The following is a 21,546-nucleotide window of genomic DNA, read 5'->3' as shown; positions in this document are numbered from 1 at the left end:
TCCTTCAGTTATGGAGATCAGGTGCCCATACCTTCCATGGCCATAGAGAGAGAATGATTTTAGGTTTCCAGTGTCCAAGTAAGTTCAAAAACTGATGACATTCGATATTCTGAAAATAACCAGAAACATACCATTAATGAAAAAAAATGCCCAAAGACACTTTAGCCCTCGCTGGTTTGGCTCAGTGGATTCAGTGTCAGCCCTACAGACTGAAGGGTCCCAGGTTCAATTCTGGTCAAGGGTACATGCCCTGATTGCGGCTCGATCCCCAGTGGGGGGCGTGCAGGAGGCAGTCGTTCAATGATTCTCTCTCATTATTAATGTTTCTATCTCTCCCTCACCCTTCCTCTCTGAAACTGATAATATATATATATTTTTTAAAAGATACTTTAGCCCTAACCGGTTTGGCTCAGTGGATAGAGCATCAGCCTGCGGACTGAAGGGTCCCAGGTTCGATTCTGGTCAAGGGCATGTATCTTGGTTGCGGGGCACATCCCCAGTAGGGGGTGTGCAGGAGGCAGCTGATCGATGTTTCTCTCTCATTGATGTTTCTAACTCTCTACCCCTCTTCCTTCCTCTCTGTAAAAAATCAATAAAATAAATTTTTAAAAATTTAAAACAAGATACTTTAATTCAGCTTTTCTTTATGATGCATAACAGTGCCTTCAGAAAAGCAGATCTCAGTACCAAAAGAAAAAAACAATCTTTTTTTGTTTGTTTGTTTGTTTTTGTAGGGTTGGTTTAGCCCTGGCCAGGTTTTCGTGTTGGATGAGTACTGTGCCCGGTACGGTGTGCGAGGCTGCCACAGACACCTCTGCTACCTTGCAGAGCTGATGGAACACTCAGAGAACGGTGCTGTCATTGACCCAACCCTGCTCCATTACAGCTTTGCATTCTGCGCCTCTCATGTGCACGGCAACAGGTATTTTAACTTGCAAACACACAATGAAAGGTGTGGGGTGGACTTGGGAAGAGTGAACAGTGTGCTTTGTCATTATCACCTAGGAACAGATTTTAAATAGCAAACACTTCTTTGGAGAGAAAAAAAAACACAAAATCCCACAAAGGAAAAATGTACATCAATATGCTGTCGATTTAGGTAGGCTGCACGTTAATGTCCCTTTTGGCTGTTGAAGCCGCTTGGAAAAGAGAGAGTGAGAGAGAGCATATCTGGGATTAGACGTCACCTCTAAGCTCTTAGAGGCCACCTTGGACCAAGGTCTGCACAGCTTGAGTGTCATTGGAATTTCCGTTGTAATGCGTGTGTGTGTGTGGGCAGGTGGTGCTGAGAGGTTTGTGCATTCCTAATGATGCTGGCGTTTCCACTGTAGAATACGCTTTCATTGATAAGGCAACATAAACAGTGGAGTTTATGTAGTGTCTTCTCCCAGCCCCTTCCCTAACCTACCCTTCACACTCCAGTGACCTCTTCCCTTGCTTAATCAGAAGGGCAAGAAATCACGTAATGCAGACTCCCCAGTCTGTATACCTCTGAGCTAAAAATCTCTCCATGTCACTCCCCCTGTCTTTTCTGAATCCTGTTCTGGAGAACCGAGGGCTCCTCCCTAAATGAGGTGCCACTACTCCATCCCCTTCTTCACTTGCTTCCACCAGGATGCCATCTCTCCCTCTTGAGGGCAGATGCCATCTCTCCCTCTTGAGGGCATCTTGGTGGAAGCAAGTGAAGAAGGGGATGGAGTAGTGGCACCTCATTTCCGTTCCTTTCTTCCCACAAGCCTGGCCAAGCTTCACCTAGCCCCACCACATAGCAGATTGGTCAGGACGTTCTGAAGTCAGACTACCTGGCTTCCAACTGCTACTCGTGCACTGTGTGAGGTAGGGCAAGCTTCTGAATCTGTGTGTCTCTGCTTCATTACCTTTGAGAAAGACATAAAATAGAACCTCTCTCAAAAGTCATCACTTGTGATCAGGATTAAATACATTCTTATATATCAAGCACTTAGAACTGTGCCTGCCAGGGGCATGGTCAAAAGCCGTTATGTGACCCCATATGTCATCTTACGTCTTGTCATCACATCAAGCTACCTTCCCACTGACCTCTCCCCTGTTGGGTTTCTGGCTCCTCACTTGCCAGTGAGGCTTTCTGAAATGGAGTGCCTGATAACACAATCACCTCTGCCCCAGCTTCACTCCCCTGACTCTCATCGGACAGTTGATGCTAGGGCACATCCTATAGACCAGTGGTTCTCAACCTGTGGGTCGTGACCCCTTTGGGGGTCGAACGATCCTTTCACAGGGGTTGCCTAAGACCGTCGGAAAACACATATTGTTTTTGTGATTAATCACTCTGCTTTAATTATGTTCAATTTGTAGCAATGAAAATACATCCTGCATATCAGATATTTACATTACGATTCATAACAGTAGCAAAATTAGTTATGAAGTAGCAACGAAAATAATTTTATGGTTGGGGGTCACCACAACTTGAGGAATGTATTAAAGGGTAGCGGCATTAGGAAGGTTGAGAACCACTGCTATAGACCCTGTGCTGCTTAAAGTGCTGCTTCTCTCCCTGAGGCGGCACCACCTCAGCTCTCCTCTCATTTATTTTTTTTTTTTTTTTTACTGTCTCTTCGCTCACAGGTCCTGTTCCTCCAGACACCAAGTACAGACTAGTGTTTTTTTTCTCACATCTGTTCTTAAACTTGCTCTCTTCTTTCTGAGACCTTTCCTACTTCAGTGAAAAATTCAGCTTCAGTGATCTCGCAGCTTCAACTGTGACCTCTCTCGATGCAGATAATCCCAACCCAGTTACTGTTCTACAGAGCAAATCTCCATCAGCAATTGCAGACTTGGATGTTCTGCCAGGACTTTCGACCCTCATATAAAATTAAATCCATCATCTCGCCAAACCAGCGCCTGTACCTCTCTTAGCTCCTAGCAGAATGCCTGGCAAAAAGTATCACTCCTGACACGAAGTGTTCAGTAAATATGTGATGAATGAATGAATGGCTTTGTTATTTATACTACTGTTACTTGCATTCATGGCCCATTCACTGTTCGTTCATCTTTTCTTTTTCTTGACCTCCTAGACTCAGTTTGTATTCGGTCTTCGTTAGTACTCCTCAGACTTGTCTTTCTACCATTTCCATGCACCTACCCTTATCCGGGCCTTCAGTTTTTTCTTGCTTATCTGTGTTTATGCATCTCTCTACTGCTGCTTTTCTGCCTATAGTAGCCTGGCAATTGCCTTCTAAATTACAGATTAATTTTTACTGTCCTCTCTTTTATAAAACTTCAGTGATTCTCATTTGATTATTAAATTAAAAATAGATCCCATGCTATACTGTTTAGGTTTTCTCAATATCATCTCATTCTCTCTACTTAGTATGAAGTCCAAATATTCCACACATGATCTTTACCCCCCAGATAGCCTGTGTATTTTCACTGTAATGTGTCTGTTTCCAAGTTTTGTAATAGTTAGAATCACAAAACTCCTTTAAGAAGACTTAACTTGTTCAAACACTAAACCAGCCGTGGGCAAACTACGGCCCGTGGGCCGGATCCGGCCCGTTTGAAATGAATAAAACTTAAAAAAAAAAAAAAGACCGTACCCTTTTATGTAATGATGTTTACTTTGAATTTATATTAGTTCACACAAACACTCCATCCATGCTTTTGTTCCAGCCCTCCGGGCCAGTTTAAGAACCCATTGTGGCCCTGGAGTCAAAAAGTTTGCCCACCCCTGCACTAAACCCTTTTATCTGTAGCTTTCTTATGAAATGTGTCATGTATACTTATATGCTATAAACACACACACACACACACACACACCCTTCAATTCTACTAGATCATATTTGAAGGCAAAAACTATAGTCTCGTTCACCTGGTATCCTCTGAAGGCCTTACCACAGGGCCTTGCGTATTGTGGGGGCACAGTAAATATCTGCTGAATTGCAGTTGCCACTGTTGCCATTTCTCATCCCAAGATGAAATAAAAGCGACCCTGGTCTCAGAACCTGCTCAGGCTTTTGTGGAAATCAGGGGGATGTTGCAGGCTGTAGTTGCTTTTCACATCACCTCGAATGAGACCATCTGAACTCAGCAAACTTAGGGGGCGCGGGGAGTGAGAGGAGCAGGCACAGTTGGGATGGCTGATCACTGATAACCAGCATGGCGGGGACTGTTTTACTAAAACTGGTCTTATCTCCTGGCTCCATCCTAATTCCTCCCAACCAGCGGCTGTCACAGGGCAGGCCTCCAGTGTTAGGCAGCACTCCCAGAAGCAAGAAGATAACATGGATGCAATGAAACAGACATACCCAGCAAATGTCGTATGATAGGATTATTTTTGTCCTTAACACAGAAAGGTGATGTTAAATTGAAAACATTAAGTAGGAAATTAAGCTAATGCGCCCCCAAACTGTATGCGTTTGAGACACATTTTAATGGAAAGTTATTTAGGCAGCCGGGAGCTGCTGCCACTGCCTGGGAGGCAGCCTGATTGGAATCTATAGGTTGCCATAGTTACTTGTATTCTGTAAAAGTATTGTTTTCTTTGTCGTGGTACACTGTAAAGTGAAATCTAAGCTCTGTTTTTATGTTCATGCATATGTTAATAGTACATATTAAATCCATTTTCCAGGTTAAAATATGTACATACGCAGGTATCTCTGGGTATGTTTTAGAATTGAAATTTGAGTCAGTCTCTGACCCAACATTTAGGTCACATGTAGTTTAAGTAAAAAGAAAGCAAGGCCCGGCTGGCATGGCTCAGTGGTTGAGAGTCCACCTATGAACCTGGAGGTCACATGCCTGCGTTGTGGGCTTGATTCCCAGTGAGGTTGTGCAGGAGGCAGTCGAGCAGTGATTCTCTCTCATCATTGATGGTTCTGTCTCTCTCTCCCTGTCCCTTCTCTCTGAAATCAATTTTTTAAAAAGGTTTTTTTTTAAAAAAAGAAAACAAGAAGTGCAGGTTTTAGAGAAATTTGAACCTCATTGTAGGCCAGAAATTATACAAGGTAAGCTAAAAGGTATAATGCTTCCTGTAATTTTTAGAGTTAAGCGGATGTCATTCAGAAATGTCATGCTGTCGCAATGAAAGAATAAAAAGAGGCAGACCTCTACTTGAATCTCGGCTCTGAAATTTGGAGACGGATCCCTGTCAGGCAAATCATTTAACCTTTCTGAAACTCAGAGCTCATATGTAAAAGGGGAAATACTAATGTGCAGGTACTGGATAATCATAAAATGCTATGTCCGTATTGATTAGTTATTCAAATATGCTTCTCACCCAGAGACAAGAATGTAAATTGTGAGAGGAGGAAAAACATGAAAAATCGGTGGTTATACCTCATGCTAAATGGAAATATTTCAGTGTGTATGTAATGATACTCTTAATTCCTCCGCTGATAGAATATTCAGGTTTGAGCAACCTGTCCTTGAGAAAACTAGCGTCTCTTAGCCACGTCTGCAGCATCTGATATCTACGCAGATTTTCATTAAAAACACTGTCAATGTCAAGTCTGGCTTTCCAGTCAGAGTTTGCCATCGTCTCCTTTTATGATCATTTTTTCATCTGTCAAGACACACACGGAGAGAGTCATTTCATTCATTGCCTGAACTACCTCTCGCAAACAATGGGCAGGAAAAAAGATTGCCTTTTGTTCGTGGCTGATGTGAAGGACAGCAGAGCTGTCTGGCGGGGAAGTTTCTCGGAAGCACGTCCTCTTCCCCGGCATCGAGCGCTCTGGGTGTGTGCGTTCTGTGCAGACACATCTCTGAATAGCACTCAGAGTGTCTCGGGAATAAAAGAATAGAGCTCAACAGAAAAGGCCTGGCTGGTGCTGGGACTGAGAAAGAGAGGGGGGAAAAAGAAAGGGAGAGAGAAAAAGTGAGTCAAGGACAGAAACAGACACACTCCTTGGATGAGAGCCACGCACATCGTGAATAACACAGCCACTCGCTCAGCCACGGTGGCCCCGAGGACCGACAGGAGGGAGAAAAAGACTTGCAGAGACAATGTGTCGGGGGGCAAAGTTCTAGGTTGATCTGTGTGGTTATACATCTTGGTTTTGTAAGTCAGGCTGAGGGTGGAGAAACAACAGCAGCGACACAAAATGGCTTTTGTGCTTCTGTGTAATGTAAGATCCGCGGTGCGTTCACTGACTCTTCGGTGCACAGGGAAGGGGCCGCTCAGACGTGCCAGCTTCCAGTACAGGCTGCAGCAGACAGGAATCCCTGTTTTCTGTGGGTTCCAGGTCACAGCACAGAGTGGTGGGCAGTCTTTATGGGCATCAGTCACATCATATCACGAAACCTCCATCTTCTTACCTATCGCCTCAGAAATTATGGTCATCTTCCTGCTTCTAATTTTAGAGACAATGGTGCATTTTTAGCAAAATGATAGATAACCACATCAAGTAGGATCATTAAGAATTTTCATCACCACATGTTTTTACTTTATATTTATCGTTGACTCTATTACAGATATCTCCATTTTTACCCACCCCCCGCCTTTGCCCACCTCAACCAGCCCTCAGCCCCCTCATTACTACATTACTACTTTTTTCATTTTTTATTTATTGATTTTATTGATGAGAGAGAGAAAGAGAGAGAAAGAATTTGTTGGTCCTCTTATTTATGCATTCATTGGTTGATTCTTGTATGTGCCCTGACTGGGGATCAAACCTACAACCTTGGCATCTCAGAATGACTCTCTAACCCAGCGGTTGCCCAACTGGTGGTCCGCGAGGTCCGAAAGGTTGGCGACCACTGCTCTAACCAATTGAGCTACTGGGCCAGGGCGAGTCATTATCACTTCTTAATTCTAGTCTTGGATATATGGCATAGAGAACTTAAGCATAAATGCTATACAAATCCTAAATCTGGAGATTTACTTCTGGGACAAGTGAACAATCAGATCAACTATCAAAGCAAGGTTATCCTTATCAATGTGGCCAATCTGACAGATTCCCTTCTACATGCTGTGTGTGCAAAGGCTGAAGGGCAGTTATCACTGAGTGCCTTGATAGCCTGCACAGAGGGTTCTTTTTTTACTATCAGAAACATAGAACAATCCCATATCTGCCTCAGACTTTCCCAGCAACAATATCTCTTCCACCCAACCTCGAGTTCAGTACTCAAGCAAGATAATTATGCCTTTCAAAACAAGACAGACAAAAACAGCACAGTGAATGGTATGGGGAGAAACTTGGTACCTTGGAAATACCAGTGAGCTAGGAGTCTTCCTCTCCCGGTGGTTCTACTTAAGAGCTATTTCATTTTACTCAAATGGTCTTAGCCTCAGTTTCTCAACACTTCATTGTGATTAATAACGTTAATGCTGTCTACCTTTACATGGCTCCTAAGTAGGTCACGTAAATCATGTAAACACTTTGTAAATGATGAAACAGCTTTTAAATATCAAGTTGGTGATATTTCATGTACAGTACAGTAGTTAAGTAAGCTTTGGGGAATTGTTGTGTAGAAGACCGACAGCACAGAGGTGAACTTTGAGGGTGTCGTTGTTACAGCAGCATACTCTCAACAAGTGGTAAGTAGGAGGATGCGACTGGGAAGCAGTGAGTAGGTGCCTCACCTCATGTGCTGTCCATGATCAGTAGGAGGAGCCATGGTGAGGCTATTTCACCCCACCCCCACCCCCCACCCCACTCCCATGCTGCTGGGAAACACTGTGGGCCTAATATGGGCATGGCCAAGACTCAGCCTGAACAGGAGTAAAGAACCCCATTGTGTGAGGTAAGCAGTCGCCAGACCACAACTTGGGGAATCGTTACTAAAGTTACTTAATCACTCTCCTCTGTTTTCCCTTCACACCATTCATTCACAGCAAACAGCTCCTGCCTGGGTTTTTCTGAAACAGTGCATAAAAGAGCCTGCTGAAGGTGAATCGCTGAGGACGAGACAAGGGAAAGGGAAAGAGTCAGTTTATGTTAGAATATAGACCAGGTTAACAAGGAATAGAAGCAAGAGCTACTCCTCTGGTTAGCTTGTCTTGAACTTGAGATCTTCAGAGCCTTCTTAGCATCATTAGGAGGGGTAAAGAATTTGGGTTCTTGCCCTAGCTGGTCTGGCTCAATGGATAGAGCGTTGGCCTGCTGACTGAAGGGTCCCAGGTTTGATTCCAGGCAAAGGCACATGCCCAGGCTGTGGGCTTGATTCCCAGTAGGGGGCATGCAGGAGGCAGCCAATTGGTGATTCTCTCTCATCATTGATGTTTCTATCTCCCTCTCCCTTTCTCTCTGAAATCAATAAAAATATATTTTTTAAAAAAAAGAATTTGGGTTCTTGAGTTGGCCTTCCATGGAGTTTGCTAACATACTAAACTTTTAAAAGAACATAGTACATATGTAATTCTGTTACTTAGAAACAATCAAGCAAAACAAAAAGCTATGTATGTATATACATGTATAGCACTTACCATTACTGTTTCCCATCAGTTTGGGATTTTCAGATCTATGTTGATGCTCAAGATTGGCCTGTGATTTTTGTTTATCATGCTGTTTGTGTCAGGGTTTGGTATACAGGTTATTGCAGCCATATAAAATGAGTTGGGTAGTTTGCCTGCTTGTTCTGGATGATATTCAAAGAACTCGGTTTTTTTTCCTTCTTCTTTTATATGTTTTTGATTTAAGAGAGAGGGTGAGAAAAACATTGATCTGTTGCCTCCTGCACAACCCCTTCTGGGGATCAAGCCCACAAACCTGGCATGTGCCCTGACCAGCAATGGAACCGATGATCCTTTAGTTTATGGGACGATGCTCAACCACACCAGCCGGGCAAATAACTTGTTTTGTGTGTTTTTAAGTTGATCAAGAACTCATCTTTGAAGGGTAGGGGAGAGAGAGGGCCTTGAGGAGGTTGACAAAGAGGAGGAATATGGGGGACATCTGTAATAGTGTCAATAATAAAATTACATTTAAAAAAAGAACTATTTAAAACCATCTGGGTGTGGGGACTTATTGTGGAGAGATATTTAACTATTGCATCGTTTCTTTTGTAGTTAAAGAACTACTCAGGCTTCCCATTTTTTCTTCAGTAAGTTTATCAGGTTATACTTTTCTAGGAAATAGTGCATTTCAGATGCTTTTCTCTATCTCCAAACATCTCCCCTTTCCCATTCTTTATTCTTCCCCCCTTCTCTCTTTCTCTTCAGTCGATCTTACCAGAAGTTTGTAAACTTTTATAAACTCTTCTCAAAGATTGCAACTTTGGCTTTGTTGAACTCTCTTGTTTCTTTGTTTTCCATTTCATGAATTTTTTTAAAGTAAAGTTTTTATTTTAGAGTAATTTCAGATTTGCAGAAAAACTGAAAAGATAGCACAAAGACCTTTTGTATTTCAGTTGTCTCTAGTGTTGTCATCATAATTACCATGGTACATTTGCCAATACTAAGAGACCAGCACTGGCACATTACTGTTGGCTAATCATCAGTCCATTTTTTAAATTAATGTCCTTTTTTGTGTTCTAGGATTCAACTCAGGATACCACATTGCATGTTGTTGTCATGTCTTCTCTGATCTGTGGCAGTTTCTCAGCCTTTCCTTGCTTTTCATGGCATTGACAGTTTTGAAGAGTGCTGGTCAAGTATTTTGTCAAACATTCCTCAATTTGATTCCTCTGACATTTTCATGACTAGACTGGGGTTATGGGATTTTGAAGGGATGAAATACCTTTTCTTCTGTTTCTGTCAAGGAGTAATGATATCCACAGGACATCACTAGCCATGTTCACCTTGGTCACTTGGTTAACGTGGTGTTTGCCAGGTTTCTCCACTGTGAAGGTATTTTGCTTTCTTCATACTACTAGGAAGCAAGTGACTAAGCGCAGTTCACACACAAGGGGAGAGAGGAATTAAATATGTACTAAATATCCTATATAATAAAAGGCTAATATGCAAATCGACCGAACAGCAGAATGTCTGGTCACTATGACATGCACTGACCACCAGGGGGCAGATGCTCAATGAAGGAGCTGTCCCCTGGTGGTCACTGCGCTCCCACAGGGGGAGCGCCACTCAGCCAGAAGCTGGGCTCATGGCTGGCCAGCACAGCAGCGGTGGTGGGAGCCTCTCCCGCCTCTGCAGCAGCGCTAAGGATGTTCGACGGATGGCTTAGGCCCACTCCCCGTAGGGACAGACATCCCCTGAGGGCTCCCGGACTGCGAGAGACCCCCCTGCCCCCGAGTGCATGAATTTCATGCACCCGGCCTCCAGTATACATATAACTAACTATGTAGCTAGTCCTCCCACTTCCTTGGAGGGAGGATTAGCTACATACATTATGAAGTAATCTTCTGTGAGAAAGGTTTGTGTCCTCTCCTCTCTAATTATTTGGTCCACCATTGATATCAATACGGATTCATATATAATTCCTTTATACTTTGGGTTGTAATCCAATACTGGTGTATTTGCTCTGTTGTTCAAATTGTTCTAGCTTGAGCCAGTGAGAGCTCTTTCAGACTGACTCCCTGTGATGTGCCCCATCCTTGTGGGGTTTGTTGGGTTTTGTGGTGTTTGTTTGTTTTATTAGCACTTTTGTTGAAAAGTATTATTTATGTCCCCATTGTTTGTTTTTTTCTTTCCCATTGACCCCCTCCTCCCCACACTCGCCGCTCCCAGGCCTTCACCACTCTATTGTCTGTGTCCATGGGCTATGGATATGTGCATATTAGTTTCCTGGTTAATCACTCCTCACCCCACCCTTCCCCATCTCCCCTCTGAAATCATCAGTCTGTCCCATGCTTCTATGTCTCTTTTTCATCAGTTTATTTTGTTCATTAGATTCTACATATGAGTGAGATCATGTGATACTTGTCTTTCTCTGACTGGCTTATTTCACTTAACATAATAGTCTTCAGGTCCACCCATGCTGCTGCAAGTAGTAAGAGTTCTTTCTTTTTCACAGCTGTGTTGCATTCCATTGTGTAAATGTGCAACAGCTTTTTTATCCACTCATCTGCAGATGGGCACTTGGGCTGTTTCCAGATCTTAGCTATTGTAAATTGCACTGCTATGAACATAGGGGTGCATATATTCTTTCTGATTGGTGCTTCAGCTTATCTTAGGATATTTTCCTAGAAGTGGGACCACTGAGTCAAGTGGAAATTCCATTCTTAACTTCTTGAGGAAACTCCACACTGTTTTCCACAGTGGCTACCCCAGTCTGCATTCCCTTTTCTCCACATCTTCACCAAAACTTAATTGTTTGTTGATTTGTTGATGATTTCTAACAGGTGTGAGATGATATCTCATTGTCCTTTTAATTTGCATCTCCCCAATGATTAGTGACTTTGAGCATTTTCTATCTTTCTTGTACTAAAACATGCCCCAAGCTCATCTTATATTTTCCCTGCCTCCTCCTAGAATCAACCGTTTCTCCAAGGAGCCCTAATTCCTTTTATTAAAGAACTAGAGGCCCTGATGCACGAAAATCATGCAAGAGTAGGCCTTCCTTCCCCCAGCTGCCGTCAGCAGCTTCCCTCTGGCACCCGAGACCCAGGCTTCCCTCTCAGCCCCAGCTTCATTCAGAAGGTTGTCCGGAAGGACTCCAGTCTAATTAGCATATTACACTTTTATTATTACCGATGGCATTTAGAAAACAAGATCGGGATGATGGATATGCTCACTGCTACTGGGTTGTCATTGCTTCCAGGCCCTCTCACTGGACAGAGCCAGGCTATAGATGTTCGTGCACTAACCCGTTAGTCCTTCCTGATGTCTCCAACTCTAGTCCAATACCACACAGCCCAGGCTATCCTTCCTTTCTTGCTTGTCTGTAGCTTCTGTCTTTAACAGCGAGAAACCTGGCTTCCCCCAGCCACCATCTCTTTACTTAGAGTTCAGTGTTTGTGTACAGGCCTTTTAGTCAGTAGCTTTATAGTTTCCAGTCCAAACATTGTTCACTAGGACAGCTTTTGTTCTCCCCCACTCTCTTTAGTGAGGTTATGTCATACAATACAGTTAGTGTCACTTGTCACAATATGCATTCCATCCTGGGATCCTTCGACATCCTGGTGGTTTGTTTTCTTTAAGTTTGTATTCAGTAAAGCTCACGTTCTGTGCTGGCCAGTTATTATTGTTCTGTGGGTTTTGACAAACACAGAGTCATTTATTCACCTCACGAGTGTCATTCTGAACAGTTCCATCACCCTTTAAGTTTCTCTGTGTACCCCTTTTTGTAGTCAACCATTTTATTAAATATTGTCTTTAATTTAATTATTTCTTCTCCTTTCTTGTGTTATTTTTTGACAACTTCCTGTTTGATGTTACTGATTAGCTTTTCTTCTTTTATAACATAAGCATTGAATATTCCCACCAATTACTGCTTTTACTACATATATGAATTTTTATGTGTAATATTTGATTAAAATTCACTCTTAAGTAATTCTAACTTGTCATTATAATTTCTATTTGATAAAGGGCTATTTATAATTGTAGTTTTAAACTTCTAAGAAAGTGAAACTTTTTTGTTTTTTCCCTGAGAACTGATATCTAACCTAATTTATTTCGATTCATAGAATGTAGTCTGTGTGATACTGATTCTTCATAACTTGCTGAGAGACTTTCTTTATGGCCAAATATTGTAAATGTTTCATGTTGTCTGAAAAAAGTCTACTCTGTAGGTTAGTAGGACAAGCAGGATTTGCATGGTTCAGATCTTCTAAACTCTTCTTATTTGCCTGTTTGATCTGTGGGATTGTGACCAAGGTTGAGTGGAAACCGCCACTGCCATTGGCTTCTTCCTTTTACTTCTGCCAAATTTTACTTTTTATAGTTTGAAGCTGCTTAATCACTGCACTTAAGTTTAAAATTATTTAATCTTCCTAGTGAACAGAAATTATTATTTAGTGGCCCTCTTTATAACTAATAATGTATTTTTTCATTAAAGTTTATTTAGATAGTTATTAATGTTAGCCTTTTGGTGAGTATTTGTCTGCTATGTGTTTATTCATACGTTTAGCTTTTCTGTATTCTTGTATTTTAGTGCATCTTATAAATAGCAAACTAGATTCTGATTTAATTATCCAACATGACATTTTTTAAAATCAATTTAGTCCATTTACAGTTATGTGTATTTATATAAGTAAATTCATTTCTACCATTTTTGGCTTTCCTTTTTTGGCTCACATTTGTAAGCTTTTTTTTTCTTTTTTTTCTTCAGTAGTTTACATTGTCCAACATTTGAGATTTTGTCATATGTATGTTTTTTGTCTTTTTTAAAATATATCTGTTTATTGATTTTTAGAGAGAGAGGAAGGGAAAGGTATAGAGAGATAGAAACATTGATGAGAGAGAAACATCATCTATTAGGTGCCTCAAGCCCGCAACCCCGGCATGTGCCCTGACCAGGAATCATACTCTGACTTCTTGGTTCCAGCCAGGCCATATGTATATTTTTAAAGTCTTATACTAATCATAAAATTTCCTGTCTTCCTGTAGAAGTTAGAACATTTCACTCTAATCACCTTCTTCCTTGCTGACATGTTTATGTTGTCTGGTATTTTAGTTATATATAGCTACTGTTTCTGCCAATGTTTAAGCTTTGGTCACCATTTTTTATTCAGCTAGCATTTTTGTACTAAACACACATCTTTGAAATCAATCTGTGGGAGTTCTATAAGGCCTATTTGAAAATGCTTTCCTCCAAAGAGGATTTGCTCTTGCTTTAGTTGGTGATGGGGGTGCTGCTGGAGCTACTGTATTCCCTTTTTGGAGACCCCTTGCCTGCACAGTAGTACTCAATACAATGAGGTCAGGCCTATGATGCATATTCTCAGAAAAGACCTTTTCACTCAGTCTATAAATGTGGTGGATACAGGCAGGCTTCCTTGTTGCCTCCCTTTGCAAGATTTTTTATTCTTTCTAGCCATCCTTTCACTGATAGCACAGCCTATTCAAGGGTCCTACTCACAGGCATCTCAGGTTTAGTGGCCCGGGCACAGTAGGTCTCTGACCCGGTGGCCGAGTCCTTTGAGCACAGCTGTAAAGAGCCCTTGGTGTGAGCATTTGCTTCCAAGGCAGCTCTGGGGTTGACGTTCACTCCTATTTCAGTTTTAGCTCCTGACTCAATTTTTGTTTTCCTGCCTTTTGGATAACTTCTTTTTTACTTGTTATAAGTATAGGACAACATTTAACAGTGTGCCTGCTATAATTTATTCAGTGTCTAGGTGTTTTGTAGTGAAGAGGGATTTGGAGAGTAACAAGTAAGTTGACTATATTAGGAGCAGAAGTCACATGATGAAATTTGCATTTTGGAAAAATGAGACATCTCTGTGGAGAACCTCCTAGGACCCCTCTGCTGCAGGTTCCACCCGGTTAACTGCTGCTCACCCTCTTCTCTCAGCTTAACTGTCGTTCCCAAAATGCATCAGCCCTTAAAAATCTAAACCACATCAGGTCTGTGCACTTTTGCCCTTCTTAAATGTAATTGTACACTTTTGGTCTGATTTTTTCTTTTTATGCCTTTCCTTACTATAAACTCCATTAGGGTAGGGATCACTTCTGTTGTGCTTATATTGTATCCCCAGGACCTAACTAGGTTCTCAATACATATTTGTCCAGTAAGTAAAAGAATGACATTGTCCATCTGTTTACACATTTTGCAAGTGACATGGGACACTTCATAAGCAGAGTTCAAAATTAAATGTTCTTAATTAAATTCAATGGTTTTTATGGCCCACAGAAAGACCCTATATAACCAGCAAGATTGTGTCATTTTATACCATAGAAATTCATGTATTAAAACAATGAAAGAGTCTTTTTATGTATAAAGTTGAAAATTATCATAACAAATGATAAAAGACCATGGGTGATGAAGTTGCAGGGCAATTAATAATTTCATGGACTATAGGTCAGAGTATAAGCTGATAAGTGCTTTCTTAAAAAGCACTTTTGCAATATGTATCAAATGCCCAATAATATTCCATTTGTCTTGGTTATCTTGGCCATACCAAAACATCATAAATTAAACAACAGAAATTTATTTTCTCACAGTTCTGGAGACCGGAACTCTGACATCAGGATGTCAGAATGGTCGGGTTCTGGGGAAGACTGTCCTCCTGGCTTGCAGTTGATTGCCTTCTCTCTGGGTCCTTGTATAATAGAAGAGAGATCCCACTCTTCTACCTTTTATAAAACCACCAATCCTATCAGCTTAGGGCTTCACCCTTATGACCTCATTTAACCTTAATTATCTCCTTATAACCTTATCACCAAATGCAGTCACATTGGCAGTTAGGACTTCAAGGTATAAATTTGAAGGAGGGACACAATTCAATTGATAGCACCATTCAACCTAGCAATATACTTTCAGAGTGTGGCTTAGTGGTTGAGCATGAAACCATGCACCACGAGGTCGCTGGTTCGATACCCATTCAGAGCACATGCCCATCTTGCAGGCTCAAACCTTAGTAGTGGGCATGCAGGAGGCAGCAGATTGATATTTCAATCTCTCTCCCTCTAAATATCAATAAAAATATATTAAATATTTTTTTTCAGAAATATATCCCAAGGAAACAATTAGAGGTGGGTTAAAATATATGTAGCATTGTTTGTGTCCATAGGTTATGCATATATGCATATAAGTTCTTTGGTTAATCTCTTTAAAAGGGGATATCTGTAATACTTTCAACAATAAAGATAATTATATCTATGTGTAATTTGTTATTGCAGCAGAATTTATGGTAGGAAAAACAAAGGGAGAAAATGTCTAGATTTTTACTAATAAAGTATTCTATTAATAAATGGTGGTACATTCCAATAATGAAATAATATCCTTCCACTAAAAAGTATATGTTAGAATATTTAAATAATGTTAAAAATATTTACAGTTCACTAAAAGAATCACCTTATAAATCAGAATGTACAATAATATCCATAGATTTATAGAATAGGAGCTAGAATTATATTTACAAAATGATACTGCCAGTTATTTATAGTTGGGACATTTATAGGAAATTTTAATTTTTGTGTCTGTGTTTTTCTGAATTCCTCCATCCACATTATAGTTTGTATGTAGTCCTTTAATTAAAAAACATGTCGTTTAAGAAAAATACTAATGTTAGGTGTGTGGCAGAGGGTGATGTTGGCATCAGAGAACACACTCGCTAACATTAATATTTTTATTTTTAGTATAAAATCTCTCGGTGTTTTGTTTCCCCTGAATTTTAGAGCTGTGTGCAGTAGTGATTTAATTTGGATTAGTCCAAGAATGTTTGTGAGTTTGGTTGCAAGTCAGGTCAGCTATCAAACATCTTTGTAACTGTGCTTAGCATATCGTTTGTTACCTTAACACAAAAACTACATGACAAAATCACATACCTTCACAGTGTCAGGTATTGCTTTCTCTGTGGAAATGTCTGCTCTTTAAAAACCTCCAAAGAAAATAGAATGTGGTAGGAAATTCAAATAAGGAAAGGAGTAGGAGGGAGGCGTGTTTGGAAAAAGAGAAGAATGATTTTAAAATTGTCTTAAAAATATTTTCTCATAGAAAAACTATTTCTTCTATCTCAGTGAATGTGAAGGGGTCAAATTAATGTCTTCTCTGGATATGTAAAATTTCAGGGAAATAAAAGGAATCTGATTATATACTATGTGACCATCTAAATAATATGTCATTATATTTGAAACAATAGGAGGTGTTATAAGTTGGGGAAGCAAAACTAAGAGATTTTTCTCCTTCCTCTTCCATCATTTCTTATTCTCATGCTGTGCCTTCCTCTCTTTTTTATTCCGTTCACAAATGGATATTGGTGGGAAATACACGAAGTGCAAAGTGACTTTTACCTGCTGTGCTGCAGGCAGAATTGACAATTCAGAAATACCACACTCTAGGTGTCTCTCCCCTTCTCATCTCTTAGAGGAAGCTACGATGGAATGTATAGGAGAGGGCAGGTGAACAGAGCCCTATAAGGAACCCCGAAGCACCATAAACTTAGTCATTTGTCAGCTTGCTTGCAAAATGTCTTTAACTGCAAACCACCAAACTGCCAGGACATGCAAACTTACCTGATGGCTTGGGAAGGGAGGGGGTGGGTGGGGGGAGGGGGAAGAAAACCTCTCATCAATTTCCCAGGCTTTTCTGTACAGTGGTAGTTCCGGTGTATTTATTCAACTCACCGGCTTCCTGAGCACTCTGTCCCAGGCCATATGCAGACTCCTAGAGATGATAAAGACAAGGTCACATTTACTCACGAGCATCTAGAACCTACACAGCTGAGGAAAGTGATTGAGAAAATAACCATAGAAGATGTTATCGTTTTCACGAAAAACAAAACAAAAAAAACCACTTATCAGCACTGAAGTGGAAATTTTGAGGAGATCCCATGACTAAGTAACTTTGGGACATGTTGTTTAAAGTTAAACAAATTTCTGCCCTAGCCGGTTTGGCCCAGAGCGTCTGCCTGCGGACTAAAGGGTCCTGGGTTCTAGGTTCGATTCCGGTCAAGGGCACATGCCCGGGTTGCAAGCTCAATCCCCAGTAGGGGGCACGTAGGAGGCAACCAATCAATGATTCTCTCTCATTGATGTTTCTAACTCTCTCCCTCTCTCTTCCTCTCTGAAGTCAATAAAAATATATATTTAAAAACAAAGTTAAACAGATTTCTTTACTATCAGGCTTCTCAGACTCTTTAATACACCTTGATTGCACTATGATCCTCCAAGAAGGTCTTACAATTTGTATTGTTCACAAAATACTTGGGCAATTTAACCCTTTTAGTTGAAGCTTATCACAGGACCACTGTTCATGAAAACATGTCGACAGCCAGTAAGACCTCTTTACTCCAACTTACGTAGGTAGATAAAATGGTTATTAAATATGCCAAAATTCATTTTTATTGGCCTTAGGAGTCTCTGAAATTTGGTGTTAGATTGGAAAAAAGGACTATAAAATGTGTGAACTGTAAACAGTTCAACTAAGGGAAGTGAAGCTACCAGATTAGTCCATATCTGAATATGGAAGATTCCCTCATTGATCCTTTGTCTTATGCTCAAGTGCCTGACTCTGTTATCCAGTTTTACACCCTTTTGTCTTAGATCTTTCTTGAGCTATAGTCTAATCATCCTTTAACTTCATAGAAACTCATTTCTCATCTGAACTATCCCAAAAGCCACGAAGATCATAGAAAATGGATCATTTATACTGTTTATCCCTCTTGTTTTGTTTTTTGTAGTTGTCTTTAAAAAAAAATGTGTCCTTTTAGAGCTTATGTTGTACTCGTTACAGAAGGAATTGGTAACCATGCCAAGATGTCCAGTATACATAAAGGATTCTGTTTATTTTTAAATGCCTAATTTGTCAGCTTGACGAATAGCACAAATGATAAAATCCTTTAGATCAGGGAGGAATTTAATGAAATTAATTTGTATAGGCCTTAGTACTATGTGGGAACTATTTTTTGGATGAATCTGGCTTTCAAAAAAGAGAGTGTGTGTACAATAAAGGTGTGATAGTTTCTCTTAAAACAGAATGTGACCCATAGGCAGATGTAAGATCAAACCTATTAAGCGATACTTGCAGAAGGTGCTATTGTATAAATTCTGTTTTTTAAGAATCTTTGAAATATAATTAACATAGACACAACTGCATTTGGTGTTCAACTGCTTGTGTAATGCCAGCAGGAAGTTCCATGTCATTACTTATTTGACAATATCTATAATTAAAAGATATGTATCTACTGTTACACTGCGTTTTATAATTTGTTCATATCTTGAACTTCTTTCAGAGAACACTCTGCTTTTATTAAATCATGTAGTTTCAATAACTATAGGCCCCGGGGAAAAAACAAAAAATATTAAATCTTGATATATGAGAATACTTTTCTTTCTCATTGGAACACTTTAATATTTAATTATAAGTACAGAGTTAAACCCAAATTAACATTCAAATAAGAAAATTGGTCTTTTATATTAGACTTTTCAGTAACCACATTTTCACAGTCTTTTAATCATTGTCAAAGAGGCATTGTTCTTTTTACTTTTATTATCACAGGGAAAGAAGTTTATCCTTGAGATTTAAAGTAAATCATTTTACTAATAATTAAAATGGCAGGTAAACACTGAAAACTTTCTGCTGTGTAAATACATGCTAACTTTTGTTAGAGATCTTTTTACCCAGAATACTTAACTATAATACCTGCCTCTGTTTACTTTTCCAAAAAAAAAAAAAAATCCTATTTTATCTACTGTTATATAACAAATGTTCCAAATAATTTATGCCATATTAACACTAATAAGCAATATTTATGAGAGCACTAATTCATGAATTCTCATAATCTTTATATAACTGATATTTTTATAGTCTGTGTATCGCTCATTCATTTCTTTGGCATTTATGTATTATTGAACATCAACAAGATGTTCTAAGCACTAGAGGTATAGCATGAAGGAGGCAGACTATAAACAGATACATAAATATGCCACATGTTGGATGACAGCCTTATGTAAAGTGGCAAGCAAAAAAGCCTGGTAAAGGAAAAGAGGCCTATGGGAAGGAGAGAGACTATACCTTTATATCGGGATGATTAGAGATAACCTCGCTAATTCTGAGTCAAATCGGTAGAGAGGAGAAGGGAGCAAGCAAGCTGCGTGTGTGCCTAGGGAGAGAGCTCCCAGGCAGTGGAGACAGCCACGCAGAGGCCCCGAGCCAGAGCATACTTCATATGTTTGCAACCAGGAGGGAGGCCAGGGTACCTAGAGTGACAGGACTTGCTGGGAGGGGAAGCGGTCAGAGAGTCAGTGTGGGGTAGGAGGATCATATAGTCTCGTAGACCATTCTAAGGGCTTCAGCTTTTAAAATGACTGCTGCCATTATAAAGAGATGACTGATGCTTGAAAAGGGCTCACCACGGTGTGTTGCCAGTGCTCGGGCAAGAGACTAGAGAAGAGACCCAGGAGGCCGGCATCGTACTCAGGGGAGAGCTGATGGCTGGGGCCAGAGGGGAAGTCGTGGAAGTGGCGAGGGCTGGTCAGGTTCTGGATATGACTTGAAGGTACAGCTGATAGACATGACTTTATAACTGAGTTTAAGAACCTGTTATTTTAAGTCTCTGATTACCCTGCGTCTACTTGATAAACAGTCGTAAAATGTAACTAGTTCATGTTTCCCTCAAGGCTTCTGCAATAACACATTTTGTCGTGTCTGAAAGAGTATATTCTAGGACTTCTTTTTTAAGGTCTTTTTTAATTGACTCAATGATTCAATGATAGGTATTTAAAGTTGTGTTAATTTTTAAATTCTTTGCCTTTTAACACACATAACATAGAAAATGTCTGAAGTACATGTATTTGAAATAGTGCTGCCATTATTGCTTCTCAAATAAAGCTTCCATTTCCTAATGGGTCTTTAAAAATTGCTCTTTATTCTTTTCTGTGCAAATGGAGGAGGGGGGCAATAAGACATGGACATTAAGAGCACTGGCTTTGAAGTGCAAAAGTCTGTGCTTTGGCACCCAGCTGTGTGACCTTGGGAAGTAGCCTAACCTCCCTGGACCCTAGCAGCCTCCTTCCTTGGAGACTACAGAAAGGGTTGCTGTGAGCATTTTTTGTTGTTCTGCATATAAAACAGCTAGCACAGTACCAACCTCATATTTGAAAGTTTGTAATGGATAATTACTCCGTTTGTTTTGATGATGATAATGACAGGAAAATATTATTGACACAGGAAGTATTTTCATTTATTGGGAGGAATCATTTTAGAAGGAGCTGTTACCCTCAGGCTTGACTGCAGCGAAGTTGCCATTTATTCCCAACAATTTAGATACAGAACACCACTTCATAACCTAATATTCAGAATAAGAACATGTGAATATGAGCAATTCCACAGCATTAAATGTTGTGTTTAACCTGTCAGATATGTACCTAATTTAGTAATAAACTCAGCAAAATGATGACCCTTCCCTGTGTATGATGGTCTGTATCTTGGTGAAGATCGACATAAGTGACGCTCCCTTGATTTACCTTCCTTGCTTTTCATTGCCCGAAGCCCTGACTCCACTCCAGGTAGGCAGTTGCCCCGGGGAAGTTCTCAGTGACAGGACCATGTGGCACTGTCAGAGAGCAAAGCCAAGGGGCATGTCAGTGATCAGAACGAGTTCTTTGCTGTTTTCTATCAAGTTTGCATAAGTATGTTTAGTGAAATAACCACCTGCAACTTTGTGGAATGTGTTTTTATTGCTATATATTAGATAGCATAATGTAGTTATGGTTTTTGTTGGAATGTCAAAATTCCCAGATTGATGAGTAAAATAGAGCTCTCCAGCTGAACTTTTGTCATCATTGTCAATATGTATCCATTCATAGGTTGCAGTCTGGGTTTTTGTGTTATCATTTCCTCAATGAAAATTGGCTCTGAAGTAATAGGTGGAAAAAAAAAATCCATTATCAAATTATAAAACCTTGGAGCTTGCTCATACTTAATTGCTTTATAATTTATAGACCAGACTTTCTTTTCTTCTTCCTAAAAATATTTGAAAGACCAATATTTTGCCATTTTAGTGGACATTCAAATGCATTCTGATGGGGAAAATGTGATGTATTACTCTGATTATGTAGTGAAATAATTG

General features: G+C 40.1%; 1 protein-coding gene across 10 annotated transcripts in view; it reads left to right on the top strand.

Moving 5' to 3' along the window:
- The window catches only part of CADPS2 (calcium dependent secretion activator 2), a 485,821-nt gene that overhangs the window by 346,727 nt on the left and 117,548 nt on the right, over window positions 1-21,546 (top strand). For all 10 annotated transcript variants that reach the window (XM_059711678.1, XM_059711675.1, XM_059711674.1 and 7 more), the window contains exon 13: window positions 735-922. In XM_059711678.1, coding sequence (XP_059567661.1) covers window positions 735-922 — 188 coding nt within the window. The remainder of the gene's footprint in view (window positions 1-734; window positions 923-21,546) is intronic.

Source organism: Myotis daubentonii, chromosome 10 (assembly GCF_963259705.1).
Source record: "Myotis daubentonii chromosome 10, mMyoDau2.1, whole genome shotgun sequence".
In the NCBI taxonomy this organism is placed as follows: domain Eukaryota; kingdom Metazoa; phylum Chordata; class Mammalia; order Chiroptera; family Vespertilionidae; genus Myotis; species Myotis daubentonii.
Note: the sequence above shows the minus strand (reverse complement) of the source record. Positions and strands in the feature narration are given on the sequence as shown.